General features: G+C 42.2%; 1 protein-coding gene across 6 annotated transcripts in view; it reads left to right on the top strand.

Moving 5' to 3' along the window:
* Positions 1 to 17,096, top strand: part of eif4g1a (eukaryotic translation initiation factor 4 gamma, 1a) — a 114,572-nt gene that overhangs the window by 42,904 nt on the left and 54,572 nt on the right. For all 6 annotated transcript variants that reach the window (XM_078410180.1, XM_078410185.1, XM_078410184.1 and 3 more), the window contains 3 exons: positions 4,360 to 4,452; positions 11,910 to 11,991; positions 12,733 to 13,533. In XM_078410180.1, coding sequence (XP_078266306.1) covers positions 4,360 to 4,452; positions 11,910 to 11,991; positions 12,733 to 13,533 — 976 coding nt within the window. The remainder of the gene's footprint in view (positions 1 to 4,359; positions 4,453 to 11,909; positions 11,992 to 12,732; positions 13,534 to 17,096) is intronic.

The following is a 17,096-nucleotide window of genomic DNA, read 5'->3' as shown; positions in this document are numbered from 1 at the left end:
TTTATTTTGCTTAGCTTGATATAATATTGACTTGTTTTAAGATTGGGATAAGTCATTTTCTGCTAAACATCTAACGGTTGTCTGGCCTCTAAAGATTGGTCCAGTGTTTCTCAACCTTGTTACCCTTGCAGAACCCTTGAAATAATTTTCATGTCTCAGGGAACCCCGACATAAATATTGGTCACGTACAGCTCCTGTCCACTGATCACTAAAGGCCGTTTCACACTGGCACCATATAGACGTCTCTAAATATATTGCCTATGATTATTATACTGTTAAATGACATAACAGGTGGAAGACTTTATTATAATACCCAAGAATTTTCCAAGAATATGCCGTACATGTATAATAAAATCACGAATATGAAATTAAACGCAAAAATGACTCGCATGCATTTGCATGTGATTAACAAGGATGTGCTTTTCTGCTCTACCTTGGTTCTAGTCCTGGGGAAAACAAACACACACATGACCACTAATTGCAGTCATTTGGAGCATAATGCCATCCTGCTTATTGAAGTACTTGCTGAAGTAAATTCACACATAAATTGATAATCAGCCCAAAAAGGTGGCAATTGGCTTTTCTGCTGTTTTTTATATTTTAACCACGTCTTAATTAATGAATATAGTTATATAATCTTGCACTTAAATTTAATAGTTATTACAGTTCCACCACTGATTTTCTGGCACTCTTGGTTCCAGAAAATCAGAAAATGGTTTATCCATTTTACCTGACCAAAGGAGGTCACTGCCTCCGATAGGGGTACAAATTCAACCCACCGATCGGTCGTGGAAGACCCGATGAGCTCGAGATTGGCTGCCTTTCCCAGCCTAGGTGCCACATTTTCGGGGAGACTTCCAGGGCGGGGGGGGGGTTTTCTTGCGGAACCTCTAGCGGAACCCTAGTGTTCTGGGGAACCCCGGTTGAGAAACGCTGGATTGGTCAATAGTTGGAATTTGTGTGGCATCTTTATGATTTTGGAACTTCCCATTGAAGTTGAGCATTTAATTAGTTCTCAGTTCTTTTTCACACAAAGGGTGGTGGGTGTATGGAACAAGCTGTCAGAGGAGATAGTTGAGGCTGGGACGATACCAATGTTTAAGAAACACAGGTATATGGATAGGACAGATTTAGAGGGATATGGGCCAAACGTGGGCAGATGCACTAGTGTAGCTGGGACATGATGGGCAAGATGTGGGCAAGTTGGGCCAAAAGGCCTGTTTCCACACTGTATTGCTCGATGACTCTTAAGTGGGTACTGCTTCTGTGGGCAGATAAAGCTGTCATTTTATGCACATGTTCCACAATTTTGTTAGTGGCCCAGACTTTTATGCCAGTTACACTCTCAGCCTTTTTAGTTCACATTCTTTTGTCTTGATTTGCTGCAGATGCAAGTTGATATGGTGATGCCACTGGTCATCTAGGACATCTGATGCAATGGTAACTAGTAGTTTGGAGCATAAAACAGTACAACATTAGTCTGAAGAAGGGTCTCTACCCGAAACGTCACCCATTCCCTCTCTCCAATGATGCTGCCTGTCCCGCTGAGTTACTCCCAACATTTTGTGTCTTGTTAACACAGGAATAGGTCCATTGACCCGTGATGCCTATGCATGATACAAATTAATCAACCCCATCTGCTTGCACCTGATTCATATCCAACTACTCCCTACATGTTCATGTGTCTGTCTGAATGCCACTTAAAACTGTCTGTTTCTGCAAACCCTGTCTATATGCCACTCGTATAGTTGCCACTAAGTTCCCTTGACCTCCATTTTGGAGAAATCAATATTTTCATTATTTTATGGCTAGAAAATGTGTTGTGAACTAAAAAAATGTATTGTGAACTAATGTGTTGTGAACTAAAAAAAATGAACGCAGAATGCGAATAGGGCAAGATTTGATTGGTGAGAGTGAGAAAGTAAATAAATAATGTATTTTTTTGAAAGAACTGGAAACAATTTACTTTTGCGGATTAAGAGGATTTTTTTTTGAACTGGAAAGGTTGAGAATCATTTCCAGTCATTTGAAAAGATTATTGCATTGGTAAATACTATGTTTTTGCAGTAAATTTGTTGAGTCAAATGGTGGATCAGCCGCATATTCAGCTTGAACCTTTGTAATTTAACACATCAGTTTTAATTAGTATTAATTGCTTTGTTTTAAAAACATCCTGAGCAAAATCCGTCTGTTTTTTAATTGAAAACTCACTTTTATTTGCCTGGCAAATTCTTGTCAATGCAAATCCGCTGACGAGCAGAGAACACAACTGCAGTTTTGTTATATACCACCATATAATCTACCATGTACACCTTGAATAGATCAGGACTTTAGTTAATGGCTCTACCTGAAAGACTGCATCTCATCAGCTGTTGATCTCTCAAAATATTCCTCAATATCGCACTGAAGTATCAATTTGAATTTTTCTGTAATGGGTCGTGAACCAAAGATTTTTTGTTATTAATGAGTCACCTTCATGGTGTATGATTAGAATTCTGCCTAATGTTTTAGGCTCCTGCTTTTGTGTTGATGTAAACCCCATATCCTTGTTTTTCCCCCCGCTTCAACTAGGTTGATATTTTTTGTTTTCTGTGTGTTTGTAGTGAAATGAAAAGCGTTACCGTTAGCTACTGAAGTGCTTAATGCTATATTGTTGATCTGAGCTTGGCGAAAAGCAGACTACTGGCATTGGACATTCTTGCTTGCTCATGGTTTGTTTGTTGTCCAGCTTTTCATCCAGTAAATAAAGACAGTACTAGAGTAACTCAGCGGGTCTGTCATCATCCCTATTATCTCTGGAGACAAAAGGATTGAAGAGTTGCGAATTGTGAAGCTAGAGGGAATGTGTGTGTGTGTGGGTGGGGGGGGGGGGGGGGGGGGGGGGGGAAGAGTAAGAAGGGACTGCAGATGCTCATTTGCACCTATTATAGACACAAAATGGTGGAGTAACTTAGCGGGTAAGGCAACATCTCTGGAGAATAGGAAGAGGTGATGTTTCAGGTGGGGACCCTTCACCAGACTGAGAGTGAGGAAGAGGGAAACTAGAGGTAATGGAAGGTATAGAACAAAGCAGACCCTGTATCGATGACTGGAACGGTGGAGATAACGAAGGGATATAAACGTTGGCTATGAACGAGGTGATACCGAAGGGATATAAACGGTGAAATTAGCAAGACGACTAGAGTGGGGAAGGGAGGAAAAGAGAGGGAATGCAAGGGTTACTTGAAGTTGAAGAAATCAAAATTCATGCACTAGTTTGTAAGTTGCACAAGCGAAATATGAGGTGCTGTTCCTTCAATTTGTGTAAGACAGTGGAGGAGGCCCAGGACAGAAAGGTCAGTGTTGGAATGGGAAGGGGAATTAAAATTATCAGCAACTGGGAGATCACATAGGCCTTGATGGACAGAGCACACGTGTTCAGGGAAACAGTCGCTGAGTCAACACTTGTCCCGCCAATGTGCAGGAGGCCATGCCAGGGACACTGGGTGCAGTAGTTGTGGTTAGAGGAGCCTTCCCTTTCTAGCAGATGTGGCGGAGGTGGAGAAATTGAGAGTCAGGGATAGTGTCTTTGCAAGAGGCAGGGTGGCTCTGAGATCTGGAGGTCGGTAGGTTTTCAGTAGATGTCAGTTTGTAGTCCAGCAAATTGGTCGATTATTTTGATGTTTGTACTTTGAGGATTTTCATTGGATAAGAACATGAGAAATCGAGGCAGGCTTAGACCATTTAGCCCCTGGTACCAACTGCACCGTTCAGCAACAATGTTATCTCTTCCACTCCAGCACAAACCTATACCACTTGATAATTCTCAGTATGTAAAAATCTATCCACCTGTCTTGAATGTGGTTTTAGAGGTGTAATAAACTGTTGAACAGATTGGGGTTGGAAATATAGTAATAGCTCTGACATTAAATTTGCTGTGCATCTGCACTGTCCAGCATAAGGCACATTTTGAATTTGGGTATCTCCGACTTAAAGATAGTTCATAAAGTAGCCTTGAATGAATAGGTTCTTAATGTGTGGAAGTACTAAGCACATACTTATTTTATAATTTGACTTTGTTCATTTCTTATACAATATATGTTATTCCTTATTGACCTTTGTTAGTTGGGAGAAAATAAATGAAATAATTATAACATGGCTCTCATGTTTTCAGTCTGCATTTAAAACCCCCTCAATTTGTTTTTGAGATGGTTATACTTTCCTTTCCTGTGAGCAGTTGGTCTTCATTGCTAATACAAAGCTACCTACTTTGTTCTCTCATTCCCTACATACAAAAGTTATGTCAATGGCTTTAACTCTATGAGACCCTTGAACAAAGTTTCCTTGATTTCTATATTTTCTGGATATTTTGTTTTTTAGATCCGGATAAGGGATCCAAACCAGGGTGGAAAAGACATCACAGAAGAGATCATGTCTGGAGGAAGATCAGGTTCTACACCAACACCACCACAGGCAAGTATTATAACTGGGTGCTTGCAAGTGTCCTGATTGTAGAACCAGTGAATGATTTATTGTTTTTATTTTTCCAACACAGCTTTATCCTTTTAGTCTTGTAATGAAGGAAACATTAAAAACATTTTAAAACATAACTTGCAATATTTATGGACTAGAAATGGTGTCCTCTGGCAGAATTTGAAGAAAGATGCGTAATATTTTGAGACCATGATCTCTCATCAGGACTGGGAAAGTTAAACTGAACCTTTTAGCGAAAGGTGGGGTAGATGAGAGGGTATTGGTAGTGGGGATAGAAAGAACAAAAAGGAAGGTATGTGATGGAGATTGGGAGAGATTAATATGTATCAGCGGTCACTCGAAGCGAGGATGACTGTCCTCTCCTTAGGGCTTGTGCGTGACTTTGTTTAACGTGGGGAGACTGGTGCACAGATAGCGATCGCACGGCCCTTGACAGATCTGGGTCAGGATCCAGTGGCATGGAGTCCAAGACGACCGGGGACCCTTTTCTGCTGCAGCCTTCATCCGCCTTCCCAGCCGTTGTGACGCTCCACTAAAGTCAGCCATCATCCTCTGCCTGTTCCACTGTTGAGGTCTTGGTTGGATTGCTCTTTGTCAGGGATCTCCCCCTCGACCTTACCGCCATGGGTGACCCTACCAGGAGCGTAGCTCCAGACAGCATCGCTCTCAGGATCTCAGGACCACACAAGCTTCTCCACCACGACAAGGTGACAATCCATGAAGAAGATTAATATGTATAGCTTAGTGATGAACAAAATATGTGACTTTGGAAGGCACAGTTGGGAAGGGACAACCAAAATCTGAAATTATCGGAAGGGAAAATAAATTGCATTTACCTGAAATGATACTTACCCGAACCTGGACATTGTGGAAGGTTAGACTGCATGGCCTGCAGGGGAGCTAACAAACTGGATACAGAATTGGCTTCATTAAAGGAGGCACAGGGTGGTGGTGGAAGGGTGCAAGAAGGAACTGCTGATGCTGGTTTAAACCGAAGATAGACACTAAAAGCTGGAGTAACTCCGCAGGACAGGCAGCATCTCTGGAGAGAAGGAATGGATGTCATTTCGGATCGAGACCCTTCTTCAGGTGGAAGGGTGTTTTTTCAGATTGGAGACCTGTGATGAGTGATATGCCCCGGATCAGTGCTTGGCCCATTGCTGTTTGTGGTTAATATCAATGATTTGAATGTGAATGTTGAAGGCGTGATTAATAAGTTAGCAGATGACTCTAAAGTGGGTAGTATTTTGGATAGTAAAGATGGTTATCAAAATTACAGCAGGCTCTTGATCAGCTGGGCAGTGTCTGAGGAATGGCTAATGTTTTTTAATGCAGATAAGTGTGAGGTGTTGCATTTTGGGAAGTCAATCCAGGGCAAGACCTTCACAGAGAATGGTAGGGCCCCTGGGGTGTTGTGGAGCAGAGGGATTGAAGAGTACAGGTACATATTCCCCAGACAGTGGCACAATATGTAGATAGGCTGGTCAAGAAAGCTTTTGGTACATTGGCCATCATCAGTTACGGTATTGAGTGTAGAAGTTGGGATGCTATGTTGCAGTTGTATAAGATGTTGGAGAAGCCACACTTGGAATACTGTGATCAGGTTTGGTCATCCTGCTACAGGAGGGATGTCATTAAGCTAGAAAGAGTACAGAGAAAATTTGAGGCTGTTGCCTGGACTTGAGGGACTGAGCTATAAGGAGATGTTGGGCTGGCTAGAACTTTATCACTGGGAGTGCAAGAGGCTGGGGCGAAATCTTATGGAGTCTATAAAACCATGAGGGGAATGGATGGGGTAAATGCACATTCATTTGCGGTGGGAAGGGGAATGAAAAACAAGGACTTATGTTGAAGATGAGAGAGACAAGATTTAATACAAACCTAAAGGGGGGTGACCTTTTCACACAGATGGTGGTGGGTGCATGGAACGAGCTGCCAGAGGAGGTAGTTGAGGCAGGTGCTACAACACCTGTGTTTAAAAGACACTTGCACAGGTACATGGATAAGAAGGGTCTAGAGAGATATGACCTAAATGGGACTAGCTTGACTGGGGCATCTTGGTTAGCAGGGATGAGTTAGGCCGAGGGGCCTGTTTCTGTGCTGTATGATTCTATGACCATCTGAAATGTGCTGTTGAGATCAGGTTAAAAGGACCCAATGAAAAGATAAATAGGGCGTAGCTAGCGTCTGTATTGAGTTTTGTTGAAACCTTGCAGGAGTCCAAACCTAAAGTCTTGAGTGAGAGTGGAGTGGTTATTCAGATGACTGTTCTGTCACCTTTGCATAGAGAATGGATGTGTTCTGCAAAGCAGTCATTCAGTTTGCATTTGGTTTTCTCTGTATAAAGGGGACTACGTTATAACCATGTAACACTATGTATTGGGAAATATTCACTGGCCTGGGTTTGCTGAGATAGGAGCTGAAAACTGCATGATTGTCTTTAGAAGATTGTACCTGGGAATTTTTCACAGCTTGTCAGCTAGTAAGATCAAGATAAACACATTTAAAAGGGGTGGTCAGAAGCTTGGAGACCCTTGCAGGCAAAACTGAGCAAAATCCAGGTCATTGTTTGCTGTCCCATTTGGTGCAAAAAGCAACGTTCCTGCATATCATTACATCCCATTTCCCGTAAAAACAAAATTCTGTCCTTTCACCATCTGCAATCAATTTATTTGGAATGTTGTTGCATAATGAATGGCAGTGCTGACTCGAAGGGCCAAATGGCCTCCTCCTGCACCTATTTTCCATGTTTCTGTTGTCGCACAGCATTTTACTACCAAGTTCATTTTACAGCAAAGAAATTGTATTTTGGTTGTGATGGTCGTATATTCGCAAATTCTCTGACCATAATCTTAATTCCTTTATTGTCTTAGCGTGTCTTTGCGCTACAATTTTGCTGAGGTGGTTAGCAAACCAGATAGAAATAATGAAAGATTGATTAACTGCAATTTTTTGTGTTATGTAACAAGGATACGCAAGTATTTGATATAATTTGGTGTATTCTAGCTAAACCTTTAACAAAAATCAGCCCTGCCAACAGGAGAGGAAAAGGACTGTGAGGCAACTAGCTTTTAAATCTGTCTAAGATCTCACTGTTTCATTAATTTAATTTAAATATAATTAAAACGAATAAAATCTTTAAAGATTTAAATATTTAGAGCGGCACGGTGGCGTAGCGGTAGCGTTGCTGCCTTACAGCGAATGCCGACTACGGGTGCTGTCTGTACGGAGTTTGTACGTTCTCCCTGTGACCTGCGTGGGTTTTCTCCGAGATCTTCGATTTCCTCCCACACTCCAAAGACGTACAGGTTTGTAGGTTAATTGGCTTGGTAAATGCAAAAATTGTCCCTAGTAGGTATAGGATAATGTTGATGTGCGGGGATCGCTGGTCGGCGCGGACCCGGTGGGCCGAAAGGGCCTGTTTCCGCGCTGTATCTCTAAACTAAACTAAACTAAACTAAAACATTCAGAAAGTGAATGTTCTGGTATTTTTAACAGTGCAATTAAAGCTAATGTAATTGATCTGTTGCCCTGGCTATTTAATTTGGAAAAGAGGAGGTGGATGAGACATAATTGCATACAATTGAAAGTTCTAAAGTAGATAGGAAGGTCAGATTTCCATTAGCAATTCACCATAACTATGGAATGTAGATTTAATATAATTGGCAGCAAAAAAATTATAGGGTGTAATGATGAAGAAAGAAATTCACATTAGGCAGGAAATGGTGTTAGGTAGACTGATGGGACTGAAGACTGATAAATCCCCAGGGCCTGATGGTCTGCATCCCAGGGTACTGAAAGAGGTGGCTCTGGAAATCGTGGACGCATTGGTGATCATTCTCCAATGTTCTATAGATTCAGGATCAGTTCCTGTGGATTGGAGGGTAGCTAATGTTATCCCACCTTTTAAGAAAGGAGGGAGAGAGAAAACAGGAAATTATAGACCAGTTAGTCTGACATCGGTGGCGGGGAAGATGCTGGAGTCAATTATAAAAGACGAAATTGCGGAGCATTTGGATAGCAATAACAGGATCGTTCCGAGTCAGCATGGATTTACGAAGGGGAAATCATGCTTGACTAATCTTCTGGAATTCTTTGAGGATGTAACTAGGAAAATGGACAGGGGAGAGCTGGTTGTCGTGTACCTTGACTTTCAGAAAGCCTTCGACAAGTCCCACATAGGAGATTAGTGGGCAAAATTAGAGCACATGGTATTGGGGGTAGGGTACTGACATGGATAGAAAAATGGTATGAACATCGACTTCTCCAACTTTAGATAGTTCCTCTGTCCCTCTCTTCCCTCCCCCTTCCCAGATCTCCCTCTATCTTCCTGTCTCCACCTATATCCTTCCTTTGTCCCGCCCCCCCTGACATCAGTCTGAAGAAGGGTCTCGACCCGAAACGTCACCCATTCCTTCTCTCCTGAGATGCTGCCTGACCTGCTGAGTTACTCCAGCATTTTGTGAATAAATACCTTGGATAGAAAATTGGTTGGCAGACAGAAAGCAAAGAGTGGGGATAAATGGGTCTCTTTCAGAATGGCAGGCAGTGACTAGTGTGGTGTAACGCAAGGCTCGGTGCTGGGACCGCAGCTATTTACAATATACATTAATGACTTGGATGAAGGGATTAAAAGTAACATTAGCAAATTTGCAGATGACACAAAGCTGGGTGACAGTGTGAACTGCGAGGAAGATGCTATGAGGTTGCAGGGTGACTTGGACAGGTTGTGTGAGTGGGCGGATGCATGACAGATGCAGTTTAATGTGGATACGTGTGAGGTTATCCACTTTGGTGGTAAGAATAGGAAGCCAGATTATTATGTAAATGGTGTCAAGTTAGGAAAACGGGACGTACAACGAGATCTGGGTGTCCTAGTGCATCAGTCACTGAAAGGAAGCATGCAGGTACAGCAGGCAGTGAAGAAACCCAATGGAATGTTGGCCTTCGTAACAAGAGGAGTTGAGTGTAGGAGCAAAGAGGTCCTTCTGCAGTTGTACAGGGCCCTGGTGAGACTGCACCTGGAGTACTGTGTGCAGTTTTGGTCTCCAAATTTGAGGAAGGATATTCTTGCTATTGAGGGCGTGCAGCGTAGGTTTATTAGGTTAATTCCCAGAATGGCGGGACTGTCCTATGTTGAAAGACTGGAACGACTAGGCTTGTATACACTGGAATTTAGAAAGATGAGAGGGGATCTTATTGAAACATATAAGATTATTAAGGGGTTGGACACGTTAGAGGCAGGAAGCATGTTCCCAAAGTTGGGGGAGTCCAGAACCAGGGCCACAGTTTAAGAATAAGGGGTAGGCCATTTAGAACGGAGATGAGGAAATACTTTTTCTGTCAGAGAATTGTAAATCTGTGGAATTCTCTGCCTCAGAATGCAGTGGAGGCCAATTCTCTAAGTGTGCTTTCAAGAGAGAACTAGATAGAGCTCAAAGATAGCGGGGTCAGGGGGTATGGGGAGAAGGCAGGAACGTGGTACTGATTGGGAATGATCAGCCATGATCACATTGAATGGCGGTGCTGGCTCGACGGGGCTGAATGGCCTCCTCCTGCACTTATTGTCTATAAAGATCAGATTAACATTATCAATGAATGAAAGTGTCGACAACCATGTGCAAAGCAGTATTGTGTGGAGATGGGGTGGTTAAATTAGTTGTATTCACATACAAATTTAGTTTAATATTATTAAAATGACTGTGATTGAGCTCCATAATCTTAGTGTTTGGGAATATGGCCGTATATTCAGATACTGAATATGACCGACAAAATTAAGCATATAAAAACAACCTGCCTCTGTTCTACTCTTTAGTCATTTATGGTTCCAGTTCTCTCCAATTGTATTTTTGCTGTGTACTTGAAGTAGCTATAGTCAAGACCAGAGCACTAAAGGTGGTCTGGTCAGTTAGGCAGCAAAGTTGGCAATTGGAGGTTAATCCTAAAGAGTGGTGGGATGCATTTCCCAAGGTTCAGTAAGGCAATAACATTTGGGGATGGCAAGAACTGTGGAGGAACAAATGGACAGACCTTGGATGAAGAAGTTGACTGAGATGGGATCTTGGGTTATATATCTGGGAAGACTAAATGGAACCTTGAGTCAGGAGGCCAATGAGGGTGATAAATTGTATGATATACTTTCATTGGAGCTAAGGCTGGGTTACAAATGCAGTGATCGCGACCTCCGCAATTCACCGTCGCATCGAACACCACAGCCCCACCCGGCTCGGACATGCCCCGCAAAGAGTGGGTCGCCCTGAACCGGCTCCGCACAGGGGTCGGCCGGTTCAATGCCAACATGCATCATTGGGGGTTACGTTCATCAGCAGCCTGCGTGTGTGGAGCACACCAGCAAACAGCGCAGCACATCATTATCGATTGCACTGTCCTCCGTCCCCCTGGTGGAGGGGTAGACCTCATGGCCCTTGACAACAGCACATTGCACTGGCTACAGCGCCTGGAGGGCGTTACATAATTTCTGCTGCCTCAAATGCAAGAAGAAGAAGAAAAGCAGTGAAGGTTTTGCAACAATAGTTAGCTACAGCTTGAGTAGTGTTCTTGTCACCACATTACAAATAAGATGGGATCGCATTGGAGAGGGGCATGGACTCTCTGTTAGGGGAAAGGAAAATATTGGCTAGGAAGAAGGGTTGAGTGGTCTGAGGTGATTGTTTTGGAACAGGGAGGTGAGATGTGACTGTTTGGACAGGGAGGTGAGAGGTGACTAAGTTATGTAGAGTGATTAAGAAGGAGCTATTTCCCTTCGAGGGATCATGTACGAGCGAATATTAATTTAAATAATGTGTAGAGGAAATTAGGATTTCTTTTTATCCCAGACGGTGATAAAGGATCCGACACTCGCCATCTGAAAGGATGTGGGAGGTAGAAAATTATTTGAATGTGTACTTGAGATGTGAGGAGGGCTATGGACCAAATGCTGGAAGGTGGGTTTAGACTGGCTGGCTTTTAGATTGACGCTGATTCAGTTAGCTAAATAATCTCCACCCCGTCGTAGGTTTTCTGTGATTGTGTGAAAAGTAGGGATTGAGAATATATATATTTTACGATTGAAAACTTAGCTGCGTAATATTAGCTGCGTAATATTACCTCTTCAATGAATATGGAGGGTGTAAAGGCAGAGATGAAACATGGAGACTGGCTCTGGCTCTGGCTCACTTGAACATGTGCTAAGCATCGACCAGCCATTCACACTTAACCCCACATTCTCTCAACTTAAATTAAAATAGTATTGATGATGCTTCGTCTCTAGCTATTTGGTAATTTCTGCCCGGTAATGCTGTTTTTACTTGTTTCAAATAGCTTAAATGCCATAACTTTAATAACAATTTTAAATGGACATTACATTATTTGGAGCAAATATATACGTTAAAAATATTAGTTACAAACCTATCATTCTGTCCTTTCTCATTGCACAGTCTGCAGGAAGTTTAGAAGGAAGTGGTGCTGTACAAGCAAATGGGGAAAGTCCTCATCCAGTCCCCGTTGTCATCCGGCCAGGTAAGGAAATGCTCAGCTGCTCATCCAACACTGGAACCGGTCAACAATTTGTACTTGCACAACAAAAGTGGTGCTATTTTATTCAGTATGGATGGCAGCTAACAAAATTGCATAATTTAGTTGAAATTTGCTCCTGGGCTCATTTTTGTAACTGGTGATTTTATATTCAAATTTGTAGTTAAAGTGGTCTGGCGCTCTACTTTCCTAGAAACTGTATCTAAGTAATTTATAATATCCTGGTGACTTAACCTCCGAAGTTAAGTTGGCTTTGAATAGACCTTAATTTATTTGTTTAGTATTTTTGCTAATGCCATTTTCTTCAGTTGAATTAGCTACTACAGAGCTGGTAACACGTCCCATGCTTTGTTAGTGGAATTTGTAGGTTATTCCCTTGCGTGACTTGACACCTTTTTGTGTGCTTGCTTAACTTTTTGAAGTGCAAAGCCACCGGTAAATCTGGTAAAGGCTCATCTGCTGGAACCCAGTCTTGATTACAGCAGCATTATTATTAATGTCCTTTTCAAAGGCACATGTTGGTTGCTTAAGATTTAAACATATTATTGAAAAAAATCTGCATTGTCATGTCCTCGTATTGGACTTCAGACAACTTTGATCTGTAGTCTAACCCTGTCTAGACAATTATCAACTCTGCTATGTTGATGTCACTCCCTAAAACTCAGCACCAATTTTTTTGAATTGTATGCGATACTTCTATTAAATTATCTTTTTTGATTTTTGTAGACAAACCAAAGTCCCCTGCAGTGATATCGAAACCAGTAGAAGAGCCAAACCAACTTGACAGATCTATTTCGCCTGAAATTGTAGAAAACAAAACTGAAAATGACACTAAACCACCAGAGTCCGAAGAAGTACAAGAAAATACCGTCACAGAGCCAGAGGACACCACAAACATTACAGTCTCTTTTGATGTGACTGTGACAGATTCTGTGCCACCTGATGGTGATGATGGCGGTGATGGTGATGGTGATGGTGGTGATGATGATGATGATGTTGATGATGAAATAAATCCTTTGGCAGAACCTATTTCTTTGACACATGCAGTTCAAGAAATGCAAGAAAGTGAAACAGAGGTAAAAGAGCTGCAGAAAGAGGTGATTCCAGAAGAATGTACCCCAAAAGACTTGACCGTGGAAAGTAATGGTTTTACACCAGCAGAGGAAGTTGAGTCTTGTCAAGTGTCGGAGCCTTCATTAGAACCTCCAGTAGAACCTCCACTTGAACCTGTAATGGATTCGCCCATTGTACAACCTGAAGAACCGAAAATGACAAATGGACTGGAGCTTTCAACAGAGCAGGATTCTGACGTTTCAGAAGCTCTGCAGGAATCTCACATCAGTCCCATTTCTGAGCCCGAGGCACCGAAATGTGAAGAGAATGCAGAAGTAGTAGCACCTTCTGAAGAGAAGGAGAAGGAGAAGGAAAAGGAGGAGGAGGAAGAGGAGGATATTGCAGAAGTCCAAATGCAAGATGCCTTGCCATCAGAAGCTACTTTATCCCAGATTAACGAAAATTCTATGCAAGGTATTAGTAATAGATATTGAGAGTTGAATTAGAGGTCACTGTGGTGGTGATTTAACATTATAACCCATTTGATTGTACTAGCATTAAAAACTAGGAATCGCAGTTTAATTTGTAACTTATTGGGGAGAATTGTACAGCTTATTTGTTTATTTAAAAAAAAAAAGAAATGCTGGATTGTGTAGCATTGCAAACAAAGTCCATTGTTAAATATGTGTAGGAAGGAACTGCAGATGCTGGTTTAAACCGAAGGTAGACACAAAAAGCTGGAGTAACTCAGCGGGGCAGGCAGCATCTCTGGAGAGAAGGAATGGGTGACGTTTCGGGTCGAGACCCTTCTTCAGACTTGGATATGGGCAAAACATAGGCAGATGGGACAAGTTGGTTGGTGTGGGCAATTTGGGCCGATGGGCCTGTTTCCACGCTGTATGGCCCTATAACCATCTCAACTTGCACCAAAATCGCTTTGGACTGCAAGTGAGATTTAATTGACATCAATACATATACTTAACAATGGACACAAAAAGCTGGAGTAACTCAGCGGGACAGGCAGCATCTCTGGAGAGAAGGAATGGGTGATGTTTCGGGTCGAGGGGTCTTGAACACCTGATCTATCTACGACTCCACCTTCAAGGAACCATGCACCTGCACTCCTAGATCCATCTGGTCTACAACACTCCCCAGAGACCTACTGTTCACTGTGTAGGTCCTGTCGATGTTGGACTTCCCAGCATGCAACACCTCATATTCTCATTAAATTCCATCAACCATTCCGCAGCCCACCTGACCAACCCAGCAAGATCCCCTAGCATCTTTTGACAACCATCCACACTATCTACAATACCACGCACTTTTGTGTCATCCACAGATCTGCTAATCATGCCATGTACGTTCTTATCCAAATTATTTATATAGCTGACAAACACACATGGTCACTGTGGTAACAGTATAGCCCATTTCAACCAGGGCACATGCAATTTCTAGTCTAACTTCCCACTGAAGATACCACGGTAATAACAGAAGAAACGCTAGTTGACGTCCTTGTCCATCTCCTGTGGCTTCATGCAGAGTTGACTGCTTTGATTCCTGATGGGTCTCTCTCTCTCCCTTTCCTTTGCCCTCTCCCCTTCCCTCTCCCTTTCCCTAGCCCACCCCCCCCCCCCGCTTCCCACTGACGATACCACGGTAATAACAGGAGAAATGCTAGTTGAGGACCATGTCCACCTGTGGCTTCATGCAGAGTTGACCGCTTTGATTCCTGAGGGGCCTCCTTCCCTGTCCCTCCCTCTTCCCCCCTCTTCCCTCTTGCCCCCCTCTTTCCTTTTATGTAATCAAATCTCTTGGGATTGTCCTTGCTGTCTGCCAGAGCATCTCCTGTCCCCTTTTTCCCCCCTCTTTCCTTTTTATCTTGCTACTTAGTTCCCAGAACTCCTCCAGGGATATACTTGATCCCAACTGTTTATACCTGCCCCATGCCTACTTACTCTTTGTTATTTAACTACTATAAATACCTTATTTTCTCGTTAATATGACAGTTTAAAACAATAAGTTCTGTGATTCTGCTGGCACTTTGACAGAGGTGATATTGTCCGGGAGTCCTTCATATCTGGACATCAGTATTAGTTTATTTTCCCTCAAACTTTGCAGGTGTAAAAGACAGACACAAAAGGCTGGAGGAACTCAGCGGATCAGGCAGCATCTTTGGACAACATGGGCAGGTGATTTCTCGGGTTGGGATCCTACTTCAGTCTGAAGAAAAGTCCCGACTTGAAACATCACAGAGATGCTACCTGATGCACTGAGTTTCTCTGGCATTTTGTGTCTTTGGTATAAACCAGCAGCTTTTTATTACTATAGGCGTAAGAGAATTGTTTTAAGTATAATTTTCAGTTAGTGGTATCTGGTTCATAATTTAATATATGTGCATTGATGCTTGTATGATGTGTACTTAAAACATCTGGAATATGACATGATTCTGTTCATTGTTTCGTTGCACCAAGAATCCAGTGGTGATTGGTCTTTGTGCTGCTATAGTGTTAGAATGGGTATTCCAGAATGGTTGTTAAAAGAATAGTTTTTCAAATTGCAATTGCAGAAAGATAATTTCTTTTGGGTTCAAGACTCCATAAGAATTCTTGGGGTCACAGTTTAAGAATAAGGGGTAGGCCATTTAGAACGGAGATGAGGAAGAACTTTTTCAGTCAGAGAGTGGTGAAGGTGTGGAATTCTCTGCCTCAGAAGGCAGTGGAGGCCAGTTTGTTGGATGCTTTCAAGAGAGAGTTGGATAGAGCTCTTAAGGATAGCGGAGTGAGGGGGTATGGGGAGAAGGCAGGAACGGGGTACTGATTGAGAGTGATCAGCCATGATCGTATTGAATGGCGGTGCTGGCTCGAAGGGCTGAATGGCCTACTCCTGCACCTATTGTCTATTGTCTAACTGTGGAGGGCTAGTGATGGTTTCGGTAATAAGAAGTATAGGAAATACTGAGCAAATCAAGTATCTGGAGAAAAATGAAACATTAATGATTTATCATTTAAAATTGAAAACTCAAAGATTAAAACAAATTTTGATTGTGGAGGGTAAATTGAAAACTAAATAAAGTCTTTGAGAAGAGAGATAGATTAAAAGTGTTGATGGAGCTGGCTCAATGAAGGATTGTAAATAACAAAAGGTGCCTGAAGAGGTGTTAACGAAATTAAAAGAAGCATATGTTAGAAATTTTAAAAAGCTAGAATTGCTGTTATTTGAAAGACTTGAATTCTATTTTAAGCCGAGAAGACATCAATATTGAATTGAATTGAATAAATTGAATTTGAATAAATGTTATTAGCCAAGTATGTATACATACAAGGAATTGGTTGCCCCCCATTTAAGGTCCCTGGAGATGATGGTTCCAAGGAACTTAAATGACTCCACAGATGTGACTGGTGTTGATGGTGAGTGGGGGAAGGGGAGGGGGAGCTCTCCTAATGTCTACTATCAATTCCACCGTCTTGACAGCAATGAGCTCCGGGTTGTTGCCAAGGCACCAGGGCGCCAGCTGTGTCACTTCCTGTCGAGTTGATCAACAGATGAGTTTGCATAGAGTTTTGAAGGAAGGTGTGTAGGGTGCCATTTGGAGGAATGAGTGTTGGATGGAGAGAGTGGTTATAGCTTTCAAATGAGATGATAGTATTGTCCCAGTATTGCTAATCTTGACTTTCCCAGTAATATGGTAGGGATGCGTATCGGTGGCAGTGCACAAAGATTAATTAAACCACTAGTGATAATGAGTTCCTGAGGCTCAGGCGTTTCAGCACAGGGTGCTGAATTCAAACAATCCCTCTACTCTCGGAGCCATGCAAATCATTGCTTGCTTACCAGTTTCCCTTTTGCCATATTTGAAACTTACCCCATTGTGGCAGATAATTAAGCTGTTTCATAATTCTTAGTAGATATTTTTCACAATCAGAAATATAAACAATCTTTGTTGATAAAGGCAAAGGAAAATAAGTCAAAAGCTAAAGCATGCAAAGTCAGAGTAGGAATAGGAGGATATTTCATATGAATACGTGGCTTGAAAAATG

This window comes from Rhinoraja longicauda, chromosome 13 (genome assembly GCF_053455715.1).
Source record: "Rhinoraja longicauda isolate Sanriku21f chromosome 13, sRhiLon1.1, whole genome shotgun sequence".
Lineage (NCBI taxonomy): Eukaryota > Metazoa > Chordata > Chondrichthyes > Rajiformes > Arhynchobatidae > Rhinoraja > Rhinoraja longicauda.
This window is presented reverse-complemented; position numbering and strand designations above follow the sequence as displayed.